Below are 26605 nucleotides of genomic sequence, written 5' to 3'. Positions count from 1 at the left end.
TTAATAGTGAACAAATGGGACAAAGACCACAACAGATCAAATACGGGAGGAACCCTATATCACCACCTTTCTCTACAATACCTTTAACAGGTTGAAATTCTTCAATTTTGAGCTTAGTATACTGTCATAAATATAAAGGGAAGGGTAAACCCCTTTGAAATCCCTCCTGGCCAGGGGAAAGCTCCTCTCACCTGTAAAGGGTTAAGAAGCTAAAGGTAACCTCGCTGGCACCTGACCAAAATGACCAATGAGGAGACAAGATACTTTCAAAAGCTGGGAGGAGGGAAAGAAACAAAGGGTCTGTGTCTGTCTGTATGCTGGTTTCTGCCAGGGACAGAACAGGAATGGAGTCTTAGAACTTTTAGTAAGTAAGCTAGCTAGGTATGTGTTAGATTATGATTTCTTTAAATGGCTGAGAAAAGAATTGTGCTGAATAGAATAACTATTTCTGTCTGTGTATCTTTTTTGTAACTTAAGGTTTTGCCTAGAGGGGTTCTCTATGTTTTTGAATCTAATTACCCTGTAAGATATCTACCATCCTGATTTTACAGGGGGGATTTCTTTATTTCTATTTACTTCTATTTTTTATTAAAAGTCTTCTTGTAAAAAACTGAATGCTTTTTTCATTGTTCTCAGATCCAAGGGTTTGGGTCTGTGGTCACCTATGCAAATTGGTGAGGCTTTTTATCCAACATTTCCCAGGAAAGGGGGGTGCAAGTGTTGGGAGGATTGTTCATTGTTCTTAACATCCAAGGGTCTGGGTCTGTAGTCACCTAGGCAAATTGGTGAGGCTTTTTACCAAACCTTGTCCAGGAAGTGGGGTGCAAGGTTTTGGGAAGTATTTTGGGGGGAAGGACGCGTCCAAACAGCTCTTCCCCAGTAACCAGTATTGGTTTGGTGGTGGTAGCGGCCAGTCCAAGGATAAAGGGTGTAATATTTTGTACCTTGGGGAAGTTTTTGACCTAAGCTGGTAAAGATAAGCTTAGGAGGTTTTTCATGCAGGTCCCCACATCTGTACCCCAGAGTTCAGAGTGGGGGAGGAACCTTGACATATACATAATCAGACAGATTTTGGATAGACAGTTAATAGGATGCACACAGTGGCTAGATCCATGAGCACTTCTACTGTAGGGGATTATTTTGACAGTCCAGGAAATGGCCTAGGCCACTGACAATAACTGGAACATTGGTTACTACATTTATTGCCAAAAACAGCTAAGCTAGTAGGCCTTTGAAGCAACCTTAGCATAATTAGACAGGCCAGGATGGGTGGTGACTTACCACAAGAATTAGGCACAAGACCCTGCGCCATCCTATTGGGCTTTTTTTTAAACAGCTCAAGTATGCAGCTTTGAAAAATACAAAGTCGGTTTATATTTGACTTCTGGTGTGTGTTTGTCGGGGCCCACAAGACTGCAGACTCTGCAAAAACGTATCTGTTCAACTCATGACTGGAAACTTCTTGCTTAACTCTTGCTTAATGTGTTGTTGTTTTTTGATTGACAACCTATATAACACTAACATGCATAAAGGGTCTGAGTTAGGTGGACACTTCATGGACATATCTTAAGATCCCAGCAGCAGATGGAAGGCCAGCCACCAGAAACCTGTCACTGACCCTGTCGTAAATATAAAGGGAAGGGTAACCACCTTTCTGTATACAGTGCTATAAAATCCCTTCTGGCCAGAGACAAAACCCTTTCACCTGTAAATGGTTAAGAAGCTAAGATAACCTCGCTGGCACCTGACCCAAAATGACCAATGAGGGGACAAGATACTTTCAAATCGGGGACGGACGGGGGACGGACGGACAAAGGGTTTGTCTGTTTGTGTGATGCTTTTGCCGAGAAAAGATCAGGAATGCAGTCCTACACCCCTGTTAAGTTAGTAAGCAATCTAGCTAGAAATGCATTAGATTTCCTTTTGTTTAATGGCTGGTAAAATATGCTGTGCTGGATGGAATGTATTTTCCTGTTTTTGTGTCTTTTTGTAACTTAAGGTTTTGCCTAGAGGGATTCTCTATGTTTTGAATCTGATTACCCTGTAAGGTATTTACCATCCTGATTTTACAGAGGTGATTCTTTTACCTTTTCTTTAATTAAAATTCTTCTTTTAAGAACCTGATTGATTTTTCATTGTTCCTAAGATCCAAGCGTTTGGGTCTGTTTTCACGTGTACAAATTGGTGAGGATTCTTATCAAGCCTTCCCCAGGAAAGCGGGTGTAGGGTTTGGGGGGATATTTTAGGGGAAGACGTGTCCAAGTGGGCTCTTTCCCTGTTCTTTGTTTAAAACACTTGGTGGTGGCAGCATACAGTTCAAGGACAAGGCAAAGTTTGTACCTTGGGGAAGTTTTTAACCTAAGATGGTAAGAATAAGCTTAGGGGGTCTTTCATGCAGGTCCCCACATCTGTACCCTAGAGTTCAGAGTGGGGAAGGAACCTTGACAGACCCACTTAAAGACCACTCCAGATTTTGGTAATTATTGATGTGGGGTGCTCTAACAACCTATTGCAGACATGTGTAAGTGCCTGAGACTAAATAAAATAAAAGCTTTAAGCGAAAAAACACTCGTTTGCACTGTTTATACCAACTACCTATCAGACAAATGTGCTGTGTCCCCATTGATTTATTTCCTGACACTGCCTCACAAAGAATAAAGTTACCAAGACCTTTGGGTTCAGAAAACCCTGTGTAACAGTACCATGGGGTGAAGTGACTTTTGACTAAGGTCATGGAATACAAAAGCTTAGGAACAGAACATGACTCAATGTTCTAAAAGATAGGAAAGCGGGAGAAACATTTCAGAACGTGGACCGAACAGAATTTGTGGAATCCAAAGTAAACCCCTCTGTCCAGCACTCTAAATTCCTGATCCTTTCCCTAACCTAAGGGGGAGGATTGAAATTCAAACCCTTCTCCACACAGTCAACCCATTCTCTCTCCAGAAAAGTGATTAGTTTCACCAAAAGCGATGATCATGACTGTTTCAAGACTAGCAGACTCTAGGCAGGAAGAAGCCACTCAAAGAGTTCCTCTGTCTGGATTTTATCCTGGGTCTTCAAGCATCCTGTCTGCAGAGATCCTGGCACAGTTTTTGCTAGCCCCAAAACAAGCCTGGTCAGTCAGAATAAGATTACGATATTTTACAGACACCCGGAACTACTCTAATACAGACTCTTGGGGCTTAAATGGTAATAAGGCATGGATACCCTACATAATTTTGTCTTTCTGCCCTATGGATCACATCAAAACAAGCTCTGGAATTACAGAGTTTGCAGAATAAGCCATTGCTCCAGAACCTTATAGGAAGACAGCTTCTGTTAATACTACTACCGCTACATTCTCTTCCTCCACACTCTGAGTAATAAGGTTGAGGTTCTACCTTATTTTAAATCTCTGACTCCTAAATAAGATTTTCTGAATGATATCCTTCTGTAAATGCAGTAGTTATGGCCATGTCAGTCCCAAGATATTAGAGAGACAAGGTGGGTGAGGCAATATCTTTTATTGGACCAACTTCTGTTGGTGAGAGAAACAAGCTTTCAAGCCACACAGAGCTCTTCCAAACCTCAAGAAAAGCCTGTCTCTCGCTCCAACAGAAGTTGGTCCAATAAAAGATATTACCTCACCTACTTTGCCTCTCTATACTTCTTTAAAGAAATTTCCCACACAATACTCCAGATACTATACTAAGGGAATTTCTTGTGTCCATCAACTCAAAAAATTCATTACATTCCAATTATGTAGTCACATCATTGTTACATTACTTGTACAATAGGTAACTTGTAATCCATTCTGGATATTGCCTTCCCCCTCCCCCTGATGACAGCCAAAAGACGTTTAACAATGAATCTGTGGTCATAATCACCAGGACTTTGCTAGGGGAGTATTCACTTACCATCTGGAAATCCCCCTGGCCAAAGCAAGTTACACATCATTTTGGAAAAGTAGCTCTTGGAACTTAATCAGTCTTTTTCCCAGATGGCTGAAGGACTTCATTTTCTTGAACAGCTCTGGGGTCATTATATCTGAAAATCCTCTATCCTGCCTCTTCAAGAGGCACTGTCAAGTCACACAAGACATAATATGGTGACTGGGACACTTCATCTCATGTGTAGACTGAATTTTAGAGTCTACTGAAATCTCAGACATTTGATGAAATTTCATTTGTCTTGCTAGTGCTCCCTAAGGCCAGGGGGTGGGGGTGTGTGTGTGCAGGACAGAATGCCTGGATACTATTAGGATCTACAGGGATTGGCCAGAATAGTGGCTACTAGAGTGAAACATTCTCTATAGACTGGATTTATTGTACCCAGTTAAAGACATTAGGTAGCTGAAGAACAGGTGGTTTCCTTTGGTTAATCCTATGTTCAATTAGATTTTAACTCTTTATACCCTACAGTACACTCTGGCCATTTCTTTCTGGAGCCACAAATGAGCCAATTATGCACCCAGAACATCTTTTGCATCTCAGGATCTTCCTTTTGGCTATCATGCGGCTAAGTTCAGCTTGAATGGAAATCTGTCCATAACTGAAGCAGGTCTTGCATGGTGGTAGTATTTATGGGACTCTGGACTACAATTTGCCCTATTGCAGAGAACTAGAACCTGCATAACTAGCACTGACTCATTTAGAACTTGCTTCACTGAGACATTTGTATACATAGAATAGAATAGAATAAAATAGGAAATGGATGTGTATACCCAATACTAGCTGTGAGAAAGATAAATGGGTTTCGGTCATATATACTGACATGAATTCCTCAGGTCATATTGCTGCCAATACTGTAGGCAGAGTTTCAGTCTTGAGGATGGTATGTTGTGAATAGCAGTGCCCAAGATGTCTTGAAACCCATAAAGATGATGAAATACAACCAGGATGAACCTTTCCTTCCTAAGCACTTTTCTCCAGTGCTCCGATGTCCTAGAGATGCTCCATAGCTCAGTCGACTGGAATGTTTCAGGAAATTCCTGGATTGGGGACTTGACCTTTCCTAGTGATTTCATCAAGAATTCCAAGCCACATCCTTGTTCATTATTTTCTACAACCATTTGTTTTCAGAGTTATTGTGGGTTCTCCTTTTGAATAACAAGGAGCAGAAAGTCTGAAGGCTTTTAGCCACAAGGTCTAGCTTCCATTAGGTGGTTTTATTAATTAAGTGCATTTTAACATGGAATAGAAAATTTGTTGAACTAAAGAGTCTAATTGCTTACCTTCCCCTCCCACCATCAGGGAAAACACTTTTGTTTGCCTAAAGAAAAGCATTACACTCCATAATAAGTTGGTGCAAAAATAATATTTGCATATAGTCAAGTCAAAGCCATATTTGTTTTTATGACTAGTAATGGCTACTCTCGCCTGATGGTTATGACATTTTTTTAAACAAAGTCCTGAATTCTAAAAGATCATTGCTGAAGCACATCGAACTCCTTTCCACCAGATGATTGACAACAACTTGAGCAAAACATTGAAACTTCAGCTGAGAACTTTCATCAAATTGTTGAATGTGGCACTGATTCTCAATACAATATGGATTTAATTATTTTGCTCTTTGTGGGGCTATACCTAAAGCCCATTCAGAAGTGAATTTTAAGTGAAGTGTCCTGCTACAAATATACTGAACCAGTGGTCCATGATCTGTACTGGCTGGCTGTGAGTTTCTGGGCGTAATTTAAGGTGTTGGTTTAGATCTATAAGACCCTATAGCACCATCCTACCTGAGATACAATCTCTCACCTCATGCTGTACTGCCATAGTTGAAATCTGTGGTGGTATTTCTGTTACACTCCCCGTGACGTAAACAATAGTGGGCTGCTGGCAGGACGCTCTGCATGAAGGTCTCTTTCCTGTAGAAAGCACTCCCCATTTTGTTTTACAGCGACCAAAACGTGTTGACATGAGAACAAGCTCAACAGAACTTCTTTCTCAGAAAGCTGCTTACAAAAGTAAATATTGCCTAAGGGTTGCATACGGAAAGTGGGAGATTTATCTTATTTTTGTTGCACAGTTATTTAGCTGCTGGTGGTGTTGTTTTTGGTAGGGTGGTAAACAGTATCAAAATAAAATCTTAATAAAAATATGAAATTAATTACTGTAGACCCAAAGCATAAAGTTAGCTCTGCTTAATTTTAACTGTGGCATTTAAGTACATATTTAAAGAATTTCCTCTCCAACTTGAATTCTTCCAAAGAGAAGCATCAGTATGTTCTGGGGTAAATTCTTAAAATAAGGCAGGCATCACAAATATAGATTTCTTAACAATTATTAGGAGCGTGTACGAAGGTATGAGCTGCTCATTTCATACCTGTTACTTCCCTCCATCTAATTCAGACGTATGACTGAGAAAAAACACGGGTAATCTCTGAATTTAAGATACGTGGAAGGGCAATGTAGGATAACTATGAAAATCAAGACCACTTCGACAATACTATGTTACCAAATTTATACCCAAAAAGAGATGTTCAAAAGATACAGAAGGAAGATTAACAGGAAGCGTCTAGCAATTACAAAGATGGTGGACATGTAAATCTGAAGTTAAATAGTGAACCATCTACAAAACCTTGGCTCTTTGTAATTGCAGTACTTTTCCTTGAAGCACAATTTCAGTCATTAGTATTAAGATACATGGGAAGATCATAGGAGAGGGACTACGTTAAGCCTGCCTACTATAAAGGAACACATCTCATCAACCTTCATAATAAAATACGAAGTACTGAAATTAATCTTAGAAAATATGATAAATGGTCATGACCAATTCAGAAATTGGAACTTCTACATTTTCTTTTATGATTTAAAATTATTCTTATGAAAAATCCATTTGCTATAGCAATTAGTTCATCCATTTCCAAAAGCACATAAAAGTGCAGAAAATAATTAAAGGAAAGCAAAGAAATATTTGCGTAACAAAAATTACTGTGTACAGTGTTGTTGTAATACACGCAAAACTACCTTCACCAAACAAGGACATTCCACCGGAGAAGCAGATCACATCATGGAATGGGCCATCCAAATGCTCCAAGAGAACCTGCTTCAGTACAGAAATAAAACCCGCTCCAACGGCATACCCCTAGTTGTCACCTACCACCCCACAGTGGAACCCATATGGGGTATCAAACAACTACAACCCGTATTCGATGGGGACCCCATCCTGAAAGAAATCTTTCCTGAACCCCCTCTTCTAGCCTTCAAACAACCCCTCAATCTCTCCAAGCTCATCATCAGAAGCAAGCTCCGCAAAGACCAGAACACACCAACTCAAAACAGCACCAGACCCTGCTAGAACAACAGATGCAAAATTTGCAGACTTCTCCATGGCTACGATTATCAACATTCCCCACAACACATCTTTCAAGACTCATGGGTCGAACACATAGAATCATAGAATATCAGGGTGAAAGGGACCTCAGGAGGTCATCTAGTCCAACCCCCTGCTCAAAGCAGGACCAATCCCCAGTTTTTGCCCCAGATCCCTCAATGGCCCCCTCAGGGATTGAACTCACAACCCTGGGTTTAACAGGCCAATGCTCAAACCACTGAACTATTCCCCCACCCCAACAAGAAGTCAGACACTCCGGCATCCCCCAAAAGAGAAGTTGACCCTGGTCCAGCTGTGGGCTCACAACATGCCTATCACAACATGTGGTATACCTGTTGTATTAAATGCCCCAATAGCAACATGGATGAAACCAGACAAACAATATGCTTTCAAATGGATTCAAACAGGAAAATGATAAAAGACAAAAACACCACATAACCTGTGGGTGAACACTTTTCACAAAACAATCACTCTGTATCTGACCCATCAGTCTTCATCCTCAAAGGAAATCTGTACATTACTTTCAAAAGACAAACCTGGGGGCTTAAACTCATAACTGTGTTAGACGCTAAAAATCATGGATTGACTGGAGACACTGGATTTATGGCTTATTACTACAATGTATAACTAGTGCCCTACCAAATTCATGGCTGTGAAAAATGCGTCACAGACTGTGAAATCTGGTCTCCCCCATGATATCTGGTCTTTTGTGTACTTTTATCCTATACTATACAGATTTCACTGGGGTGGGGGTGGGGGAGAGAAGACCAGCATTTCTCAAACTGGGGGTCCCAATGCAAAAGAGGGTCATGGGGGGGGGGTCGCGATGTTATTGTAGGGGGGTTGCAGTATTGCCACCCTTACTCCTGCACTGCCTTTAAAACTGGGTGGTCAGAGAGCAGCGGCTGCTGGCCAGGCACCCAGCTTTGAAGGCAGCACCCACTAGCAGTGCAGAAGTAAGTCTGGCAATACCTTATCATGCCACCCTTACTTCTGAGCTGCTGCCTTCAGAGTTGGGTCAGGACTCTTACAGTTACAACACCATGAAATGTTAGATTTAAATATCTGAACTCATGAAATTTGTGATTTTTAAAATCCTAGGACGGTGAAATTGACCAAAACAAACCATGAATTTGGTAGGCCCTATGTATAACCCACAAACAACTCCCCTTCCAGCTGTTTACCCTCCTCCTTCCTTTTCTCCCTATTACTAGAGGGGTGTTAATGGGCCACTTCACCTTGAATGGTTCCTTGAAATGTATGTTAACTACTTATGGCAAACAATCCATTCCACCTTGTGTTTAGCTGTGACACTCTAAGGGCAAGTCTACACTTAAAACTTTGCATCAGTGCAGCTGTGCTTCTGCAGCGCTTTAATGAAGACAATCTACACTGTCAGGAGAGAGCTCTCCTGTCAGCATAGTTAATCCTCCCCTATGGGTGTACTTACCTCCCCGAGAGGCGGTAGTTATGTCGGAAGGAGGCCTTCTCCAGCCAACATGCTGTCTATGCCATGGGGTTAGGTCAGTATAACTATGTCGCTCAGAGGTATGGGTTTTTCACACTCCTGAGCAACATAGTTATACCCATATACATCTGTAGTGTAGACCAGACCTCAGTAAGTTTCCCAGACCTGAAGAAGAGTTCTGTAAAAGCTCAAAAGCTTGTCTCTCTCACCAGCATAAGTTGGTCCAATAAAAGATATTATCTCAACCACCTTCTCTCTCTAAAAATTACTGCAGTATTTTTAAATTCTCAAAAGAGTTATACAAAAAGGTGAAGAAAATCCATTTCCTAAGGACTGAACCCCTTAAAGTTTCAGCAAGAAGTTATATTTCACTGACACACATACAAACCTACCCCATCCACGTCATTACTGCCTGATTGGATAACTTACTTCAAGACACACACACACGCACACACACATATAATTTGAAAATTTACTACCTGAATATTAATGATTTGGAATGGAGCCATTAATTCTTTATGTTCTCCTGAGTAGTAAGTAGGATTATTATCTGATTAAGCAAGTAGAATAGTCAGCTATTCTCTACACACAAACGCAATGTTATTATTTGATTTGGTGTTAAGCTTTGAGGGGCTTTTATAAAATCAGTGACTGTGCAGTCTTGATGGAACACTATGAAGTCCAACTCAGTTGATTTTTTTTTTTGCAATAAGTAAGCAAATAAACTATATATAGCTGAATTATATTTCCAAAATTAATTGTCAAGTAACATTCAGTTGCTAAGCAACTTCAGTTAGTTCTACATTTTAAAAGCACTCACACTGCATGTATGAATATACATCATATAGTCTCCAAACATAAGACCCACGGAATCTTTTGTGAAACATATGTCTCCAAGAACATACAGCCTCATAAATACAAATTACACCATAGAGAATAAACGGATATTTGTGCAGCGATACCTATCAAAATTAGCCTACCAACCAGCAAATATTTTGGATGAAATTTTGGACCCATTGAAGTCAATGGCAAATCTCCAATTGACTTCAACTGCTCCAGAATGTCGCCCTTTGTCTTTAACTAGGAAACAGTCCATTAATAAAAAGCATCATCTGCAGTTTGTTTCTTTGCCTTTTTAAGTACAAAGCACTTAAAATGTTGATTGATTTAAACACAATCAGGGTGCAAGAAAATGGGAAATTCTTTAAGTCACTCAAAGCTTGTTCAAGCATTTTGAATAGTAAGAATTTTGATATCTCAACTTCTTACAGCCTTAGTTATCTTATTAATAGAACATGAACAACGTTGTTAGTATAGAAAACAGAATCCTTATTATGAAGACTCACCAAGAAGGGCAGACATATTCTGAAAGATTCGCAGCAGCTCAGGAGTAAGACAAGGGCTATTCTCCAATGTCACTAACCTAAGAGTAGATTAAATACAACACTGGTTATATTTAGTTCCCTGTTTCGCATAATAAACATGATAAGAGGAACAATTTTGACAGGTGTAAAAATATTGTAATCTTCTAGTATCGATATAAAATCTCTCCAAATGAAGAATGCCACAATTATTTGAAATGATTATCTTTCAAGAGTATTTCCCACGCTGCTGGTCTGTGGAATACTTGCTTGTTCTGTCATCTCAAAAGAATGGGGGAAAGAAGGAAACATTTTTATGCCTCTCTATTTTTGTTTTTAAATGACGACTGTTTGAAGCTGCTCAGCAGTTTGGAATGTTCAAAGTATCCACATGGGAGGGGGATTAATGGGCAGAGTGCAGGTAAGGTGGATAAAGTTGCATGCTACATGCATCAAGACAACATAGTAGCATTCTAGACCTCTAAGAAATTTCAAAGAGTCACCAGTTAAAGAAACCCATGCTACAGAAATGTCTCCTTATCCCTTCAAAATATCGTTGTTCTGAGGTGTAATATCCTGCATTGGTGACAATCAGGTGAGAGCAGACTACATTCATCATTCTATGTTCCCATTTATAATTCCTGTGGATACAAAAATCAATGAAATTTCTCATTATGTATATAAGCAAAGCACATGATTAAAAAAACACTACATCCTCAGACAGTCAAACCTTCTGGATTGTTCCCAACACCAGCACTGCTATAAAATGTCCAAGACCCATGAATTGGTAAACTGAAAGGGTATTATGGCACTTGACTTAGAAACAGCATCAAGCACCCTATGTTTCACAATTACTGCATCCAGTACTCCCATAAAAAATGTTTTTAAACTTACTGTTTGTTATAGATAAAAAAGCTTGTTTAGAGACTGGCATATGAGGTTTGTAACTGGGATGCCAATTTATGCCATAGGAACCTCTCACTACAGAGGAGGGCAGTAATTCAGCTTGAATCACTATTTTCTGTCTTTAGAATTTTATCTACCTCTGATATTATCAGCAACTCATTCTTCCCAGTAAACCCGGTTACTGAGGGTTTTTTGTTTGTTTTTTGTTTTGTTTTTTTTTTAACATTAATTCATTCAACAGACAGCAGGAGTTCTTAAAAATTATTAACCTGTATTTCACCCCTTAAAACTTAGCATCTCCTCCACTGGTCAAAGCACCAATAGTCCATAGTTTGCTTGATCCCAAATCTGAGCTTGCCACATGGTCAGTTTAGTGTACATATTACATATATGTTTCCAAGCAAGTCTTTTTTTTTGTAATAGTGATAGAAATGTTAATGTGCACTGTTCTCTTCTCTTGGGGAAAATAAGAAAAAAAATAAAAAAATATCTGCTGAGCAAAGTTCTTCCACTTACCATAATTCCAAGCCATCTTCCAGAAGATAAACATGTGGAGGCTGGGAAACATCTGTACTTAGCTGAATAATTGGAAGTAGGAAAGGGTAGAGGTTCTTGCTCTCTGCTCCTAATCCCTGCAGGAGGAATAAACAAAAGAACGTAAAACAATTTAAAAAAAATCTGATCTGAAACAGAAAATTCAAGATATTTTCTTTTTAGGCCACACCTATTTTCTACCATTACTCATTACACCAACGAAGTCAGCTGGATTTCATTTTTTACAATTAGTAATGGAACACAACAAATTCTAGCATACTGGCACTAAAAATAAAACCTTAAGCCTAGCACACACAGTCACTACATTTTTATGCCACATATTACACTAGAGCACATATATATAAAACCACACACTTTAAAATGTCTTGGGCAACAGACACGTCAGCAAACCAATTTAGACTTTCACTACTTAGGGAAAACTGATTAAGATTTGTCTTTAGACCCATTCAGGTTTAATCTTTAAACCCACTGGGATAGTAGAAGCAGCAGCATTTGGGGATGGCCTGTTCTCTTCTCTTTGAGGTGAACATATGAGAAAATAAAAACTAATGGATTGGCGAGGAAGAGAGGCTGGGGTTTCACAGCACCTTCCATCTAAGTCCTACCATCCATATATCCCTCTGCAGTTAATCGCCTGAGTCAGGAATCCCGCCACCACTGTTTAGAGGATAAGGCCTAAGACAGGTTCTGGGGCTTGCTAGAGCAGCATCAGCAGAAGGATCTCAAACCAGACTTTGGAACTACACCTTTAACCCGATATAACGCAACCCAATATAACACGAATTCGGATATAATGCTGTAAAACAGTGCTCCGGGGGGGGAAAAGAGGGGAGCTGAGTGCTCCAGTGGATGAAAGCAAGTTCGATATAACACGGCAAGATTTTTTGGCTCCCGAGGACAGAATTATAACAGGGTACAGGTGTATATGACTAATGATATACAAACTAAAATATATCAATTGTACACAGCAAGTAAATATAATTATTATATCACTCCTGATCCCTCTTCAAATATTTAGTGGGCAGTAAAATTATGAAAAGTTTGCAAAACTGATTATAAAGAGTATACACATTTTAAAATCATTTCAATGTCAATCATGCTTTCTCTAGAAAAACTTTAGAGTAGCACAGATGGAGCCTATAAATACTTAATGGAAACAAGAGGATACAAAATTTTAAAACAGGGAAAGCTGTTAAAATTTACTTTGTGGATTTTATCACACCTTAAAGCTTTTGAAATGTTCTTGAAACAGGAATAATACAAATTCTTCTAACAAGGATTCATATTTATGGCGACAGTGATTTTTCTAATAACTAATATAAAGAACGACCTCTACTTGTAGCTATAAGGCACAGAAAACACACCACACAACCTAACACATCTTTAAAATCAATTTAATCTAATCTGGGACTAACATGCCTTAATTTTAAAACATGGTTATTGTATATTCTCACTACGGAGCAGAATTAAGGAAGTTTGATATAGTAACTCTCCATTTCCATAAGCTAATGTTTGGATTTATTTTATGCTTTAATTTTATCTCAGAAATTCCTGGGTGACTTCTTGTTTTTGTAATAATTATACCTTGCCTGTAACATATTTCACCCTAAATTACTGCATTGTACTCTCAACCTTAACTCTATCTCAACAGTTCCTTTCTTTGACTATAAGGTGGTATGGAGAGATACCTACTCTGGACTTCCTCTTTTCCGATAATAGAGATGAGGTATTATCAGAGATTGATGTGTCAGAAGAAAAGGTGCTTGGAGAAACTAGTATTTTGGAAAGTAATAAGTCACCAGGCCCAGAGGGTATACATCCAAGAGTTTGAAGGAGTTTAAGTATGTAGTGGCTGAACTTCCAACAAATATATGCAATCTCTCACTAAAAACATCTCCTGCACCACTGTAGCAAATGGTGTACTTATATTTAAAAAAAAAAAATCTAGGGGTGAACTGGGAAACTACAGTCCAGTAAATCTTAAATCTGTACCTGATAAACTGGTTGAAACAATCATTCAAATTCAAATGATAAAACACCTCAATCTCTGATAGTACCTTATCTCTATTATCAAGTTACTCCACTCAAGCTAGCCTAGCTCGAGAGAAACCAAGCTCTAGAGCAGGGGTGGGCAAACTTTTTGGCCCAAGGGCCACATTGGAGTTGCACAATTGTATGGAGGGCCGGGTAGGGAAGACCGTGCCTCCCCAAATGGCCTGGCCCCCACTCCCTACCTGCACCCTCCCACTTCCCACCCCCCTCACAACCCCCAACCCATCCAACCCCCCCCTTGACCCCTGACCGCCCCCACCCCTAACCACACCCCAGGACCCCACCCCCATTCAACTCCCCCTGTTCCCTGACTGCCCCAACCCCTATCCACACCCACTGGGGCCCCATCCCCTATCCAACTCCCCCTGCTCCCCGTCCCCTGACCGCCCCCCCCCCAGAACCTCTGCCCCATCCAACTATCCCCTGCTCCCTGTACCCTGATTTCGCCCCATGACCCCCTGCTCCTTTATCCGACCCCCCCGCTCCCCTCACCATGCCAGAGCCAGCCATGGCGGGCCAGAGTGCTGATGGCGCAGCGAGCTGAGGCTGTGGGGGAGGAGGGACAGTAGGGGAGGAGCTGGGGGCTAGCCTCCCTGGGAAGGAGCTCAAAGGCCAGGCAGGATGGTCCCGTGGGCCAGATGTGGCCTACGGGCCGTAGTTTGCCCACCTCTACCCTCTGGAGCCAGGGCCGGATTAAGACATTCTGAGGCCCTAAAGTGTGTCAAGTGTAAGAGGCCCCATACCATTAAAAAAATAATGTATTATTTTCACAGAAAGGACATTTAATATATAAACACATATATACAAAGTCAAAGTTGTAAAAATAGAATAATAATCTAACTAAAACATGTCTTGCAATATGCTTGTTTACATTATAAAATAGTTTCAAATGAACATATTTTTGTCTATGATTTCTTAATTAGTAGATATGAAAACTTTATATCTACAGCAACACAAAAGCAGTTACAGTTACACAGACCAGCTTACTTAATGGAAGCAGTACAACCTACAGTATGTCTGTCTGCACATCACATTAATTTTAACACTGAAATTTAAAACATTTTCTTTCACGATTTTTGGAGAGCAAAGTCATTGATGACATCCTCAAATGATAAGCTACGGAGTTTGTCACTTTCAATGCACAGAATGCTTAGGGCAGAATTCTGTCTAGAAAATGCTGCAAGAAAAGCTCTCTCTCTTCGCATTTGCTTCTCTGTCCGCTGTCTCCCCCAGAGCCACTAATTAATCACAAGTAAACACCTCGGGGACACAGACTCACGAATATAGCTTGTTGTCAGAGAAAGAATTTACCAGAAAAACGACTGGTAATCAATAGACAGACATTGAGAAAGTGAGGAAAAATTAGTCTATATTCAAGCAAACATAATGAATATTATAGGCCTTAATAGCCTATAAATCATATATTCAGATAGTTTGAAATAACTTGCTCACCAAATACTCAGAATATTTTGATATATATGTATATCTTCCTTCATTTTTCTCAAAACCCTTTATTTATCCTTTTGTCAGCACACTCTGATATTTACTGTGAAGGTTCCCAAAACTGACGGAGGGAAGCCAACACAAATTATTCTCCTCAAGATTCACTTGACCCTAAGTCCATAAGATGCTCACCTGCAAACTCAATCATGTGAAGCATGGATAGTACATGAAGCAGAAAGTGGTGTGCACACTAAAATACACCATTGTACATATGTACAGATCAAAAAAGAAAGAACACAATAACACTTAAGAAAGCAAAGAAAAACAGGAATGAAGGCACTATATGACTGAGCGTGCTGGACCGTAAGCAAAAGATGGCGGCCTTCCAGATATTACCAGCCAAGGGAGATGCTATATATGACATCACTCCCAGCACAAGTCCCATACGAGTATGAGCTCAGCAGGATTTCTTGAGGATTTCTTCACGACACTGCCATCTCCAACTTCACTTTTCCCCCGATTTTATCGGTAGTAAGATTATTTATTTATTTAGATACGTTATGAAGGCACAGTCAGAATTTTACCAGTAGCAGCTGGCCAACAAAACACTGCCTTAGGAGGCTGATAGCAGACTTACTCGTAGAAATACTAATTTTACCAGTGCAATTATCATTTTTTTCTCAGCCTTGGCCTCCTGCCTGTCAATAATGAACAATTAGTGAAGGGTAAGGGTATCTGTGTAGCCAGATGTATATATTTTTGTCATTATTTAGAGAGAATCTTCTGTTTCCCAGATCTCCTTTATTTATCAACCGATTTTGATAAAATTTGAAATGGAGTCAGTTTCTTTTCTTTTTTTTTTTTTTAGAGGCCCCTCTTACTGAGAGGCCCTCAACTGTAGCTTAGTTAGTTTATGCCTTAATCTGGCCCTGACTAGAGCTACACAGAGGAATTTGATAAGCATCAAAGAGTGATTGGATTAGCATCTGTTGAGCTGCTATAACTCGAGCTGCCGTATTCCCGCTGCATTACTAGCTTGACAATCAGCAGCATTTGAGTTTCAACCCATCGCCCTGATAGGCCAGCTAATTCTAGCTTAAAGCACCATTTGATTCAATTTAGAGATTTTTGTTTGTAGATGGGAATAAGGCTAAGGGCAAACCTCAAGCTCAAGCTAACTGTAGCCAATTAGTTCCTTTTATCCATTTATCATTATGTTATTTAGTATTGTGACCAACTCATATGCTATTTCATATATAATCAATGTATGCTAAATAGATTTAAATTGTAAGAGTATATATGTATAAGATTGACAAGCATTTAGGAATGATGAGCGTCTATTAGGTACATAAGTAAAACATGGCTGGAATGCAAGGCCAATAGGCCGAGGCATGTAAGATTTTAGCTTAGCCATACTGGGGCATAGGCTTAAAAATGTCTGAGATGAATGTGTGACCTAGGAATAACCCTATGCTAGTAGGGTTACAGGGTTACTGTAAAACAGTGGCTCTCAGCCTTTCCAGACTACTGTACCCCTTTCAGAAGTCTGATTGTCTTGCGTACCACCAAGTTTCACCTAACTTAAAAACTACTTGCTTACTAAATCAGACATAAAAATACAAAAGTGTCACAGCACACTGTTACTGACAAATTGCTTACCTTCTCATTTTTACCATATAATTATAAAATAAATTAACTGGAAAATAACTACTGTACCTACATTTCAGTGTATAGTAGGTAGAGCAATATAAACAAGTCATTGTCTGTATGAAATTTTAGTTTGTACTGACTTCACTAGTACTTTTTCTGTAGCCTGTTGTAAAACTAGGCAAATATCTAGATGAGTTGATGTACACATACCCCTGGCTGAGAATCACTGCTGTAGAAGTTGTGCCAATATGCAATGTAGACCGCAATGTACTGTACTTTTCCATGAGAAGCTGGAGGGGTGGAGGGTGTCAAACTAGAAAACAAAGGACTCCCACCTTATGCAAATCCTATTTAAGGGTGGGGAGTGAGGTAATCCAGGTCGTCAGTTTTCCCCTGCTACCCCACCCAAGATGACTGTGGAAACAATTAAGACTGAACTGGGGGAAAAAACTGGACCCAGGCTGGAAGGGCATCTAGCTGTGAAGATGATGATCAGAACCACATTTAGAGTGAGAACTTACATGTAACCAGTTTCTTTAGTGTATTAAGCTTAGTTTGCTTGCTTTGTTTTATTTTCTTAGTAATCTGCCTTGTTCTGTCTGCTACCTCCTTAACTACTTAAAATACATCTGTTATAGTTAATACATTTATTTCTGATTTACAATATAACCCAGTTTATGTGATTTCTAACTAGGGGGCGAGAAGTTGTGCATACCTTCCTCCACATTGAGGAAAGAGGTGAATTTCATATAATTTTGGGTTTGTGCTCCAAGGGTGGGGGTTGACATCTGGGTGCTATGGCAAGCCCCTAGAGCTGAGCCTTACCAGAGCTGATCTGCAGCTTTGTGTGGCCCGGCCTATGTGCATGTTAGAGGAGGTTTTAAGAGCCTGGCTCAGCAAGACAGGTTAAAGGGGGCCCATGCTGGCAGAACAGGTAGACTCAGTGATATCTCAGATCAGGTGGCTTCCCAAGGGGTCCAACCTATCACACTTCTGTATGCAAGGGAAATAAGTATTCACTTTAGAAATTCCATCTGGTGGAAAAAATCTTAGATGAAATCCTGGCTCATTTGAAGTCAATGTCAAAATTCCCCCTTTATTTCAAGGGGACCAGGATTGCATCACTTCTAGACTATTTTCTAATCCAACTGGTTAAAATGTCTGTTTTAACCTGCAATTTTCTAGGACCAGATTAAGAGTGAGTAAAAAAAGAAAAAGCATCCTAAATCTTCATGATGTGTATAACAGGAGCCTTTCATTATCATCTTATTTATAGAATATACGACTGAAGAATTAATGCACTTCTCCATAAAATATATTTGCATGCCTTTATGCATTGAATCCTGCCACGGTCTCAAGCCTACTTCTGGTTCTTATTCCTGTATCACTGAGAATTACCCTTTTAGAGCATGCTCTCCATCAACACCACAGACTTTGGTGCATATTATTTGCTCCACTCTGGACTTCATGCCTGATTTTGAATTATTTTGAGGCTATCATTCGGATAACCCTTTTTAGACCTCAGGCCCCACTTTGGTTTTGAATTATGTTGTATTTTCTCTTTCGGTCCTGTATTTAGTTTTGTCCTCTGTCCATATATTGTTAACTAGTTTGTTTTTTAGGAGTTTATATATGGAAGAAAAGAAAACAGGAAGTTTTCCAACTTTCATAACTTGCTGCCTTTATTTTAGATTCCTTTTTCAAGAGGGCTAACTCTTTGACTTTCTGGGGATACATACAGAGCTATATTTATTAGGACATCTGGTAAGCAGTAGTCTCCTGGAAAGTCTCAGTGAATTCCTCTGAGCAAATTCCCTATGAGGTAGAAAACTGCTAAAGCATATATTTCTAGAGCAGATGCTTTCTCCTTTGTCTTTCCACAGAATGAACACAGGGAGAAGTGCCAAATCTGAAGTATCTTTGGATGTCAGGAAAGAACAAAAATGAGGTCTTTAGAAGAAAGAAGTGTTTCATGTAGCAGGCAGCATCTCAATATAAAAATAGCAGATGCCTCTGCAAAAGGGAGGAAGGACTTCTCTATTTAAAGACTCTGAACAAAGAAAACAAATCAAAGGTGCTACACAAAAATAATAAATATATTCAGAAAGCACAATCTTAGTATACAAATGAAAATATATTTCATAGGTGCATAGGACTTGCCAGAATGGATCAGGCCTGTGGTCCCTCTAGTCCACTATTCTGTCTCCAAAAGTAACCAACACCATAAGTTTCAGAGGAAGATGCAAGAAATGCCACAGAAGAAAGATGAGAGATAATCTGCACTCTAGGGGAATCTCCTCCTAATATCATATAATCAGATATTGATATGAACCCTCAAAAATGAGGTTTTATTATATGTCTTGCCAAACTCTACTTTTTAAGGTTTACTATCAAAACTCTGGATAGATCCTCCATTGTTGACTGTACTTTTCTTGGGATTCTGAAACTTTGGAGACAAGAAGATTGCCCCATTACTACAGATATTACCATAGATCGCAAGGCATCATCTGCTGCTTCCAGTGCTTTTTGCAAACTAACTGTCCTTCATTAATCAGGAATTTGAAGTCTTTCCTATGTTTCTATAGCAACTTAATCTGTGAATTTAATTATAATTAAAAAAATAACAGGCAAGCATGGCCTGACAATTTAACATTCTAAATTGTAAGCCTGCCGATGAATTTGATGACCAAACAGATCTAGTTATTTTCAGCTCTTCCTCAAATGGAGTAATCTTGGGTTGGGGCTGTATAATCTTCTCGATTGCAGCAGCCACAGATAAAGAGCCTGGTACCAGATTTGAACAAAGATATTCTGAAAAAATGGCATTTAGTATCTTTTGTCTGGGTTTTTTTGTTCGTTTGTTTGTTTTTAAACGTGCAGTGACAGTTACTGCTGTTTGCTAAATGTTTTTAGCAAGTTCCAATAAACCCTCATTAATGGGAAGAGCTACTCTCCTTGGCATCAAAGTATACAGGATGTGCAACAATTTGTGAGGGGTCTCCTGCACCTCCTCAAATGGAACAGTTCTCTGAAAACATTCGCTTCATGTGCAGTTAAAAAAACTTAACAGAATGTTAGGAACCATTAGGAATGAGACAGAAAATACCTAAATTCATGGTATGCCCACTACTTGAATACTGGGTACAGTTCTGGTCGCCCCATCTCAAAAAAGATATAGTAGAATTGGAAAAAGGTGCAGAGAAGGGCAACAAAAATGATTAGTGGGATGGAACAGCTTCCATATGAGGAGTGAGTAAAAAAACTGGGACTGTTCAGCTTAGAAAAAAGACGACTAAGGGGGAAAATGGGAGAGGTCTATAAAATCATAATGATATGGAGAAATTAAATAGGAAAGTGTTATTTACCCCTCTGCATAACATACTAACCAGGGGTTACCCAATGAAACTAACAGGCAGCAGGTTCCAAACAAACAAACAGAAGTACTACTTCGTACAACACACAGTCAACCTGTGGAACTAATTGCTATGAGATGTTGTGAAGACCAAATGTATAACTGGGTTTAAAAAAGAACTAGGTAAGTTCATGAAGGATAGGTCCATCAATGACTATTAGCCAAGATGGTTAGGAACACAACCCCATACTCTGGATGTCCCTAAACCTCCAAATCCCAGCAGTTGAGAGGGACAAAAGAGGATGGATCACTCGAAATTGCCATGTTCTGTTAATTCCCTCGGAAGTATCTGCCACTGTCAGAGGCAAGACCCTGGGCTAGATGGACAAGTGGTCTAACCCAGTGTGGCTGTTATTAATCTCAGCAACTTTTCTCAGTAAATCCTGAAAATTTATAGTCATCCAAATGAGACTGCTAAACAGATTAACATCTCCGGACACAAAGATGAAATACCCAACTGGGGCATAATGTCCTCATTTTGGAGCTGTTCCTCCTCCCCAAAGACTTCCTCTGCAGGCTGAGGATCATGAGGAGATTCTGATGTTGCACTGTTATGTTCTTCTGATAGAAGTCTCATTATGAGGTGGTGCATGAGGAGGATGCTCATGATAAGGACCCCAGGGTTCCAGTGTGGCCATACAGGAACATTAAACAGGTAGAAACCAGGGGCGCAAGAGGAAGAGTACCACAGAATATGGCTACCCTCATAATTCCTACGGAGCTTAGGTTTATAGGAAATGCTAGACTCCCTTTCCAACCCAAGAACTCAGAAGAAAGGGGCCTAAGAGAACATGTGGGAGATCCTTCCCCATTGTGCTATGAGCCAAATGAAGAACAAGAAAATTCTGCCTCTAAAGATGGGCTGCTGAGGCAAGAGTATTGGTTGTAACACAGTAGTAGCAGCTGGTGCCAGAGAGGAGCCCATTACTGACGAAACAGTGAGCATACATACGGTGGCAATGCTAAACCAAACTGAAAATAAAGACGACTCAGGTTCCTCAAGAACTTGGAGTTCCTCTAGTGCCATGTAACTCCCCTTTACTGAGATGCCATGAATCTCTGCTCAATCTCAATATCTCTTTGTGTGAGCATTTTTCCAGTCCCCTACTCATTCTTACTGATCATCTCTGGACTCCCTCTAATTCTGGAAAATCCTTTTTGAGATCAATGACCAGTATTGAATGTAGTATTCCCAGTAAGGGCAAAGCATTGATTTATATAATAGCATTAGGACATTTTCTGTATTATTCTCCATGCTATTCTTTATGTATGCTATTTTATTAAATACTGCACCTGCACATAGAGCACACTTTTAACTATCATATATACAGCTCCCTCCTGCCCCCATTAGGGTTGTAATATGCCTTTCCTTTTCTAAAAGCTGGTAAAAACATATTTCAAAACAAGTACTTGGTCCTGTTTGGGCTGGCTTGGTATTGTGTAAAGATGGAGTTGTCCAAGGTGTGATTTTCCAAAAGCTACATCTCATTTTCTTTTTGGTTCTTGTCAAAACCAAGAATACGCTATATTAAAAACATCAAGGAAAAAAGAGGCAATCACAGTACATTTTCATTTATTAAATAGGAAGGAATGTGTTGAGAGCTCCTGAAAAAATTGAATAGATGAAGGCTAAAGAAACTGGAGTCACCCTCATTATCCTTCTATAAACGTTTCCTATAAAAACAGGTGTGAACGCACTGAATATCATAGGGTGGGCAGTCCCCAAAAGCAAAACAGTTTGTATTCAGTTTATACACAGTGGAAAGAGACTGACGCTCAGAACTGTAGAAAATTAATGCAATTTCAAAGAAGTGGATTGTTAGTTATCTTTTGGCAAAAGCCAAGCAGTGCAGTACTGAAAACTAACTGTTTACCTTGACCTGAAAATTCAACAGATAAACCCTTTACCTGGGATAGCACTGCTGCTTCAATCTGAGGTAGGATAATAAGAAAATGTCTGTGTTCTAGGACCCAGCACAGAATCTCTTCATTTTCTCAGGAGTTTTCCATTCTTGTTTGATTACATCTTTGTCCTTGCCTTTAGCTTGCTTATTCTCTCTCCCTCACCAGTGGCTGCCACCGTCCTCATGGATCCAAACATGTCTCAAGGGTAAGAACTCTTCTTACTCTGATTTGGGTCTTAGCTTTCAGAGTGAGAGGGGTTGGACAGGGTCTCAAGCCTCAGAGCTCTCCATTCTTTGAGATATAAATGAGGAGTAAATGAAGGGATACATCCTCAATAGACAAAGAATGTGGTGCAAAATTGGAAGAGATGTGGCCAAGCCCAAGAGCTTTGTGGACAACTCTGAACTATCTCCAGTATTTGCAAGAAGAGACATGCAACCTAAACATTTGGATTAAGGGAAGGAGAAGAAGCCAGAAAAAAGCAAATTGTTAAAACCTTTCAGGCATTCTTCATTACTTCATAAAGAAGATTAAAAGGTACAATTCCAAAATTTTTCAAAATGAAGAATTAACTTGATTAACCTAACAACAACAAAACTCAATAAAGCACCTTTTAATGGCCAAAACTATGTAAACAAAACCGTTGAGTGTATAAAACTTGCAATTCTTGCCTACAAAATTATGGCACTATGTTTCTAATATACTATTATAAAGCACTTAAGGATAACTAAAATGTAAATAATACTCGATAAAGCTAAATTCTATCTTCAGTTTACCAGCATAAAATATTACACAGAATATACAAATGTGAAAAAATATCAGGAAGATTTTGATACTTTACCTGAATAAGATGAATTAGAGTGGTTAGAATGGCACATCTCAGCATATTGTGCTCCTCGCTTTGTTTCCAAAGGAGAGGTAAATACTGAACCAAACATCCTACATATGGTCGTATCTACAGTCAAAAAATCAAAATGACAATATTTTTAACAGAGTAAAATATTTTACTTAACCATGAAACTAAAGCTATTAAATTTCCAAAAATTTCACACATTATCTTTGAGACAAAATTGCACAAGCTAGGTTCAGTTGGTTTTGTCACAATAGTAAATATAATTTTTGTTTTGAACTTGCTCCTTTTTTTTCCCATTAACAAAAATACCTAAGATTTCTTACCAAGAGAGTTAAATCGTCCATGATTATGTAACTATTACACAGAACATGTTATTCATAGCAGACATTATGAAAATGTGAGTAAAAGCTTAGGCATGCGTGAAAAGAAGAAAATGTATTTTGGTAACTGACGATGTTTTCATATTGAAGTGGTTTTGCCAAAGTAGGAATTAGAATAGTTTATATAATTCAATTGTGTGGGAAGAAAGAGTCCAAGAAAAACCAAGTTCAATAAAAGGAAAGGAGAGGTTACTCATCTTGTGCAGTACTGGACTTCTTCAAGATGTGTCCACCTGTAGGTGCTCCACCTCAGGTGTGCATGTGCTCTGTGCCTTTGACTGGAGATTTTTGGTAGCAGTGCCCACTCGACTCATGCATGCAGCCTATATATATGCTTATGCCACATACTGAGGCTATATAAGGCTCTGTGTACAAACCACCCTTAGTTCCTTCTCTACTACAAAGTCCCACAGAGGAAACTTCAGAAGCAGAGGAGGAGGAGGGCAGGTAGTGGAGCACTCACAGGGACACACATCTCAAAGAATTCCAGTTACTGCACAAGGTGAGTAACCTCTCCTTCTTTGAGTAGTATTCCTGTGGGTGCTCCACTTCAGGTGACTCCTTAGCAGTAACCCCCTTAAGTAAGCAGGAGTTTTGGAACAGAGTCCAGCACTGAGGAGAGAACTATGTTGCCCACAGCAGCATCCAATTTAGCAGTGTGAACTACAGCATAATGGCTGGAAAAAGTATGCACCAAAGTACATGATGCAGCTTTGCAGTTTTCAGCAACTGGAACATCCTTGAGGAGGGCTACAGACATAAATTCTGATCTAGTAGAATGTGCAGTCACTCAGAAGGGAGATGGCATATGAGCCAAATTATAACAGGTAATAATACATCCAAAGATCAATCATAGTCTCTGCATGGAGACAGTGAATCCACTAGACCAAGGGTGGCCAACCTGAGCTTGAGAAGGAGCCAGAATTTACCAATGTACATTGCCAAAGACCCACAGTAATACATCAGTAGCCCCCACATCAGCTCCCCCCATCCCCACTCCCAGCACCTCCCACCTACCTGCAGCCCCGCCAATCAGCGCCTCCCTCTCCCTCCCTGCACCTCCCGATCAGCTGTTTCATGGCTTGCAGGAGGCTCTATGGGGGGAGAAACGAGGGCATGGCAGGCTCAGGGGAGAGGGCGGGAAGGGGTGGAGTGGGGGCAGGGCCTGTGGCAGAGCCAAGGGTTGAGCAGTGAGCACCCTCCGGCACGCTGGAAAGTTGGTGCCTGTAGCTCCAGCCCTGGAGTCGGTGCCGATACAAGGAACCGCATATTAACTTCTGAAGAGCTGCATGTGGCTCTGGAGCCACAGGTTGGCCACCCCTGCACTAGACCTAGCCACAACAGAAACAAAAAGTCTAGGGGATTTCCTGAATGATCTGGTTCTGTCCAAGTAAAAGGCCGATGCCCTCTTAATACCTACTGCATGGAAAGTAGCTTCCTGCATAGACTGATATGGCTTAGGAAAGAAAACTGAAAGGTGAATAGTATGGTTAATATGAAACACAGAAGAAACCTTAGGTAAAAGTTTTGGATGTTGTAAAAGTTGTAAAGATGCCGTTTTTCTTGAAGAACACTCTTGAAGAGTAAATGGAGGGTCTGCCATTAGAGCCCCAATCTGCCCAACCTTCATGCAGAAGTGATGGCCACCAAAAAGGCTGCCTTCAGACAACTGTAACAGAGAGCACATAGCTAGTGGCTCAAAAGGCTGTTTCATGAGATGGTTACGAACAAGGTGAGATCGCAAAGCAGATTAGCATTTCTAATCTGCAGAAAAAGGTTTCAGGAATCTCACTATGGTCAGTTATGTGAAAACTGACATACCTTTTTCTGGCAAGTGGAAAGCTGTTATAGATGCTGAGTGAACCTTGATGGATTACCTACTGGGACTGAACCTAAGACTGTGGAAAGAGATGGTTGGACAGGCGAAAGATGATGGCAGTTACACCAAAGGCGATATTGTCTCTATTTCTGAAGGTAAGTGTATCTTGTAGTTTCCCTCCTGCTATTTAAGGGAACATTTTGTACTCCCAATGAACAGGATGCTCCTATATAGTCCCAAAAAACATTGAGGAGTCATGTTTGGAGTTACAGAACACTCAGATTGGGGTGATGTGTTCAACCTGCATTCTGAGACAACAGCTGAGAACTGATCAAAAGTTACCATGCATGGTGAGAAGTGAGTCTGATGAGGTAAGGAAACCAAAATTGTCTTGGATGAGTTGGTGCAGTCAAAATGACCCTGGCTCAGTCCTTCCTTGTTGAGACCCTTTAAGAGCACTGGAGTTGGTGGATATGCATAAAAAAACCCTTTGCCCACGTAAAGAAAAAAGTGTTTTCTAGAGTCTGGGGATAGAGTCCTCCTCTGGAACAGAATTTTCTGCATTTTGTGTTGGTTGCAGTGGCAAAAAGATTGACCTCTGGAAACCCCCAAGATAGGATCATTTTGTTTGAGGACTTGAAAGTCCAACTCCCAGTTGTAATTTAGGGGGAAATTTCTGCGGAGATTGTCTGTCATGGAATTTTGTATATCCAGGAAGTAAGAAGCCAAAATGACTATCTGGTTGGCCAGCCATCAATTCCAGAGCTTTATCACTTAAGTGCAGAGAGCGGAGGAATGTGCTCCTCCCTGATGATTGATATAATATATACAAGCTATGTTGTCTGTTATGATCTTGATTGACTTGTTTTTGATTAGGGTAAAAATAGGAGGCAGGCATTTCTGACCAGCCTTAACTCCAGAAGAGTGATGTGCAAGCATTGTTCTTGCTGTGACGATTTGTCTTGGGCTGTGTGAGGACCTAAATGTGCTCCCCATTCCAAGAGGGAAATGTCTAATGTTATCATGACCATAGAGGGAGTCTGTATGAATGAGATTCCTGCACATACTTTGGAAGGATCTTTCCACCAGGTGAGTGACTGTAGGACACCACTGGGTACCGACACTTGCTTGTTCAGACCTGTTTGTTGGGCATGTAAGCTGTCCGGAGCGACTTCTGGAGACATTGAAGATGGAACCTGACATTTTGTGTTATGAAAACATAAGGTGCCACATTTCCCAGAACTTGCAGGAACTTGAAGACTGAGCTGCATTCTTTGGATAACGTTCTTCAGAGTGAGGAACCTGTTGGAAGGGAGATAAACCTGCCCGTCATCTAATCCAGAAACACGCCTATAAAAAGTATTTATTGTGTAGAGGCCAAGACCAATTTCTTGAGATTTGTAGACATAAACAGGGGAATAGTGAAGTTGTTGTTTAACTGCCCATAGAACCCCTGATAAGATCAGCCCTCAAGAAGCCAGTCA

The 26605-nt window shown here is 40.1% G+C and overlaps 1 protein-coding gene across 6 annotated transcripts in view; it reads right to left on the bottom strand.

Annotated features, from left to right (window-relative positions):
• Positions 1–26605, bottom strand: part of IPO11 (importin 11) — a 297144-nt gene that overhangs the window by 148993 nt on the left and 121546 nt on the right. For all 6 annotated transcript variants that reach the window (XM_084627945.1, XM_084627946.1, XM_084627942.1 and 3 more), the window contains exons 21-23: positions 22911–23024; positions 11569–11684; positions 10132–10208 (exon numbers count right to left, since the gene is read on the bottom strand). In XM_084627945.1, coding sequence (XP_084484071.1) covers positions 10132–10208; positions 11569–11684; positions 22911–23024 — 307 coding nt within the window. The remainder of the gene's footprint in view (positions 1–10131; positions 10209–11568; positions 11685–22910; positions 23025–26605) is intronic.

This window comes from Lepidochelys olivacea (assembly GCF_965140295.1).
Source record: "Lepidochelys olivacea isolate rLepOli2 genome assembly, chromosome: 5".
Lineage (NCBI taxonomy): Eukaryota > Metazoa > Chordata > Testudines > Cheloniidae > Lepidochelys > Lepidochelys olivacea.
This window is presented reverse-complemented; position numbering and strand designations above follow the sequence as displayed.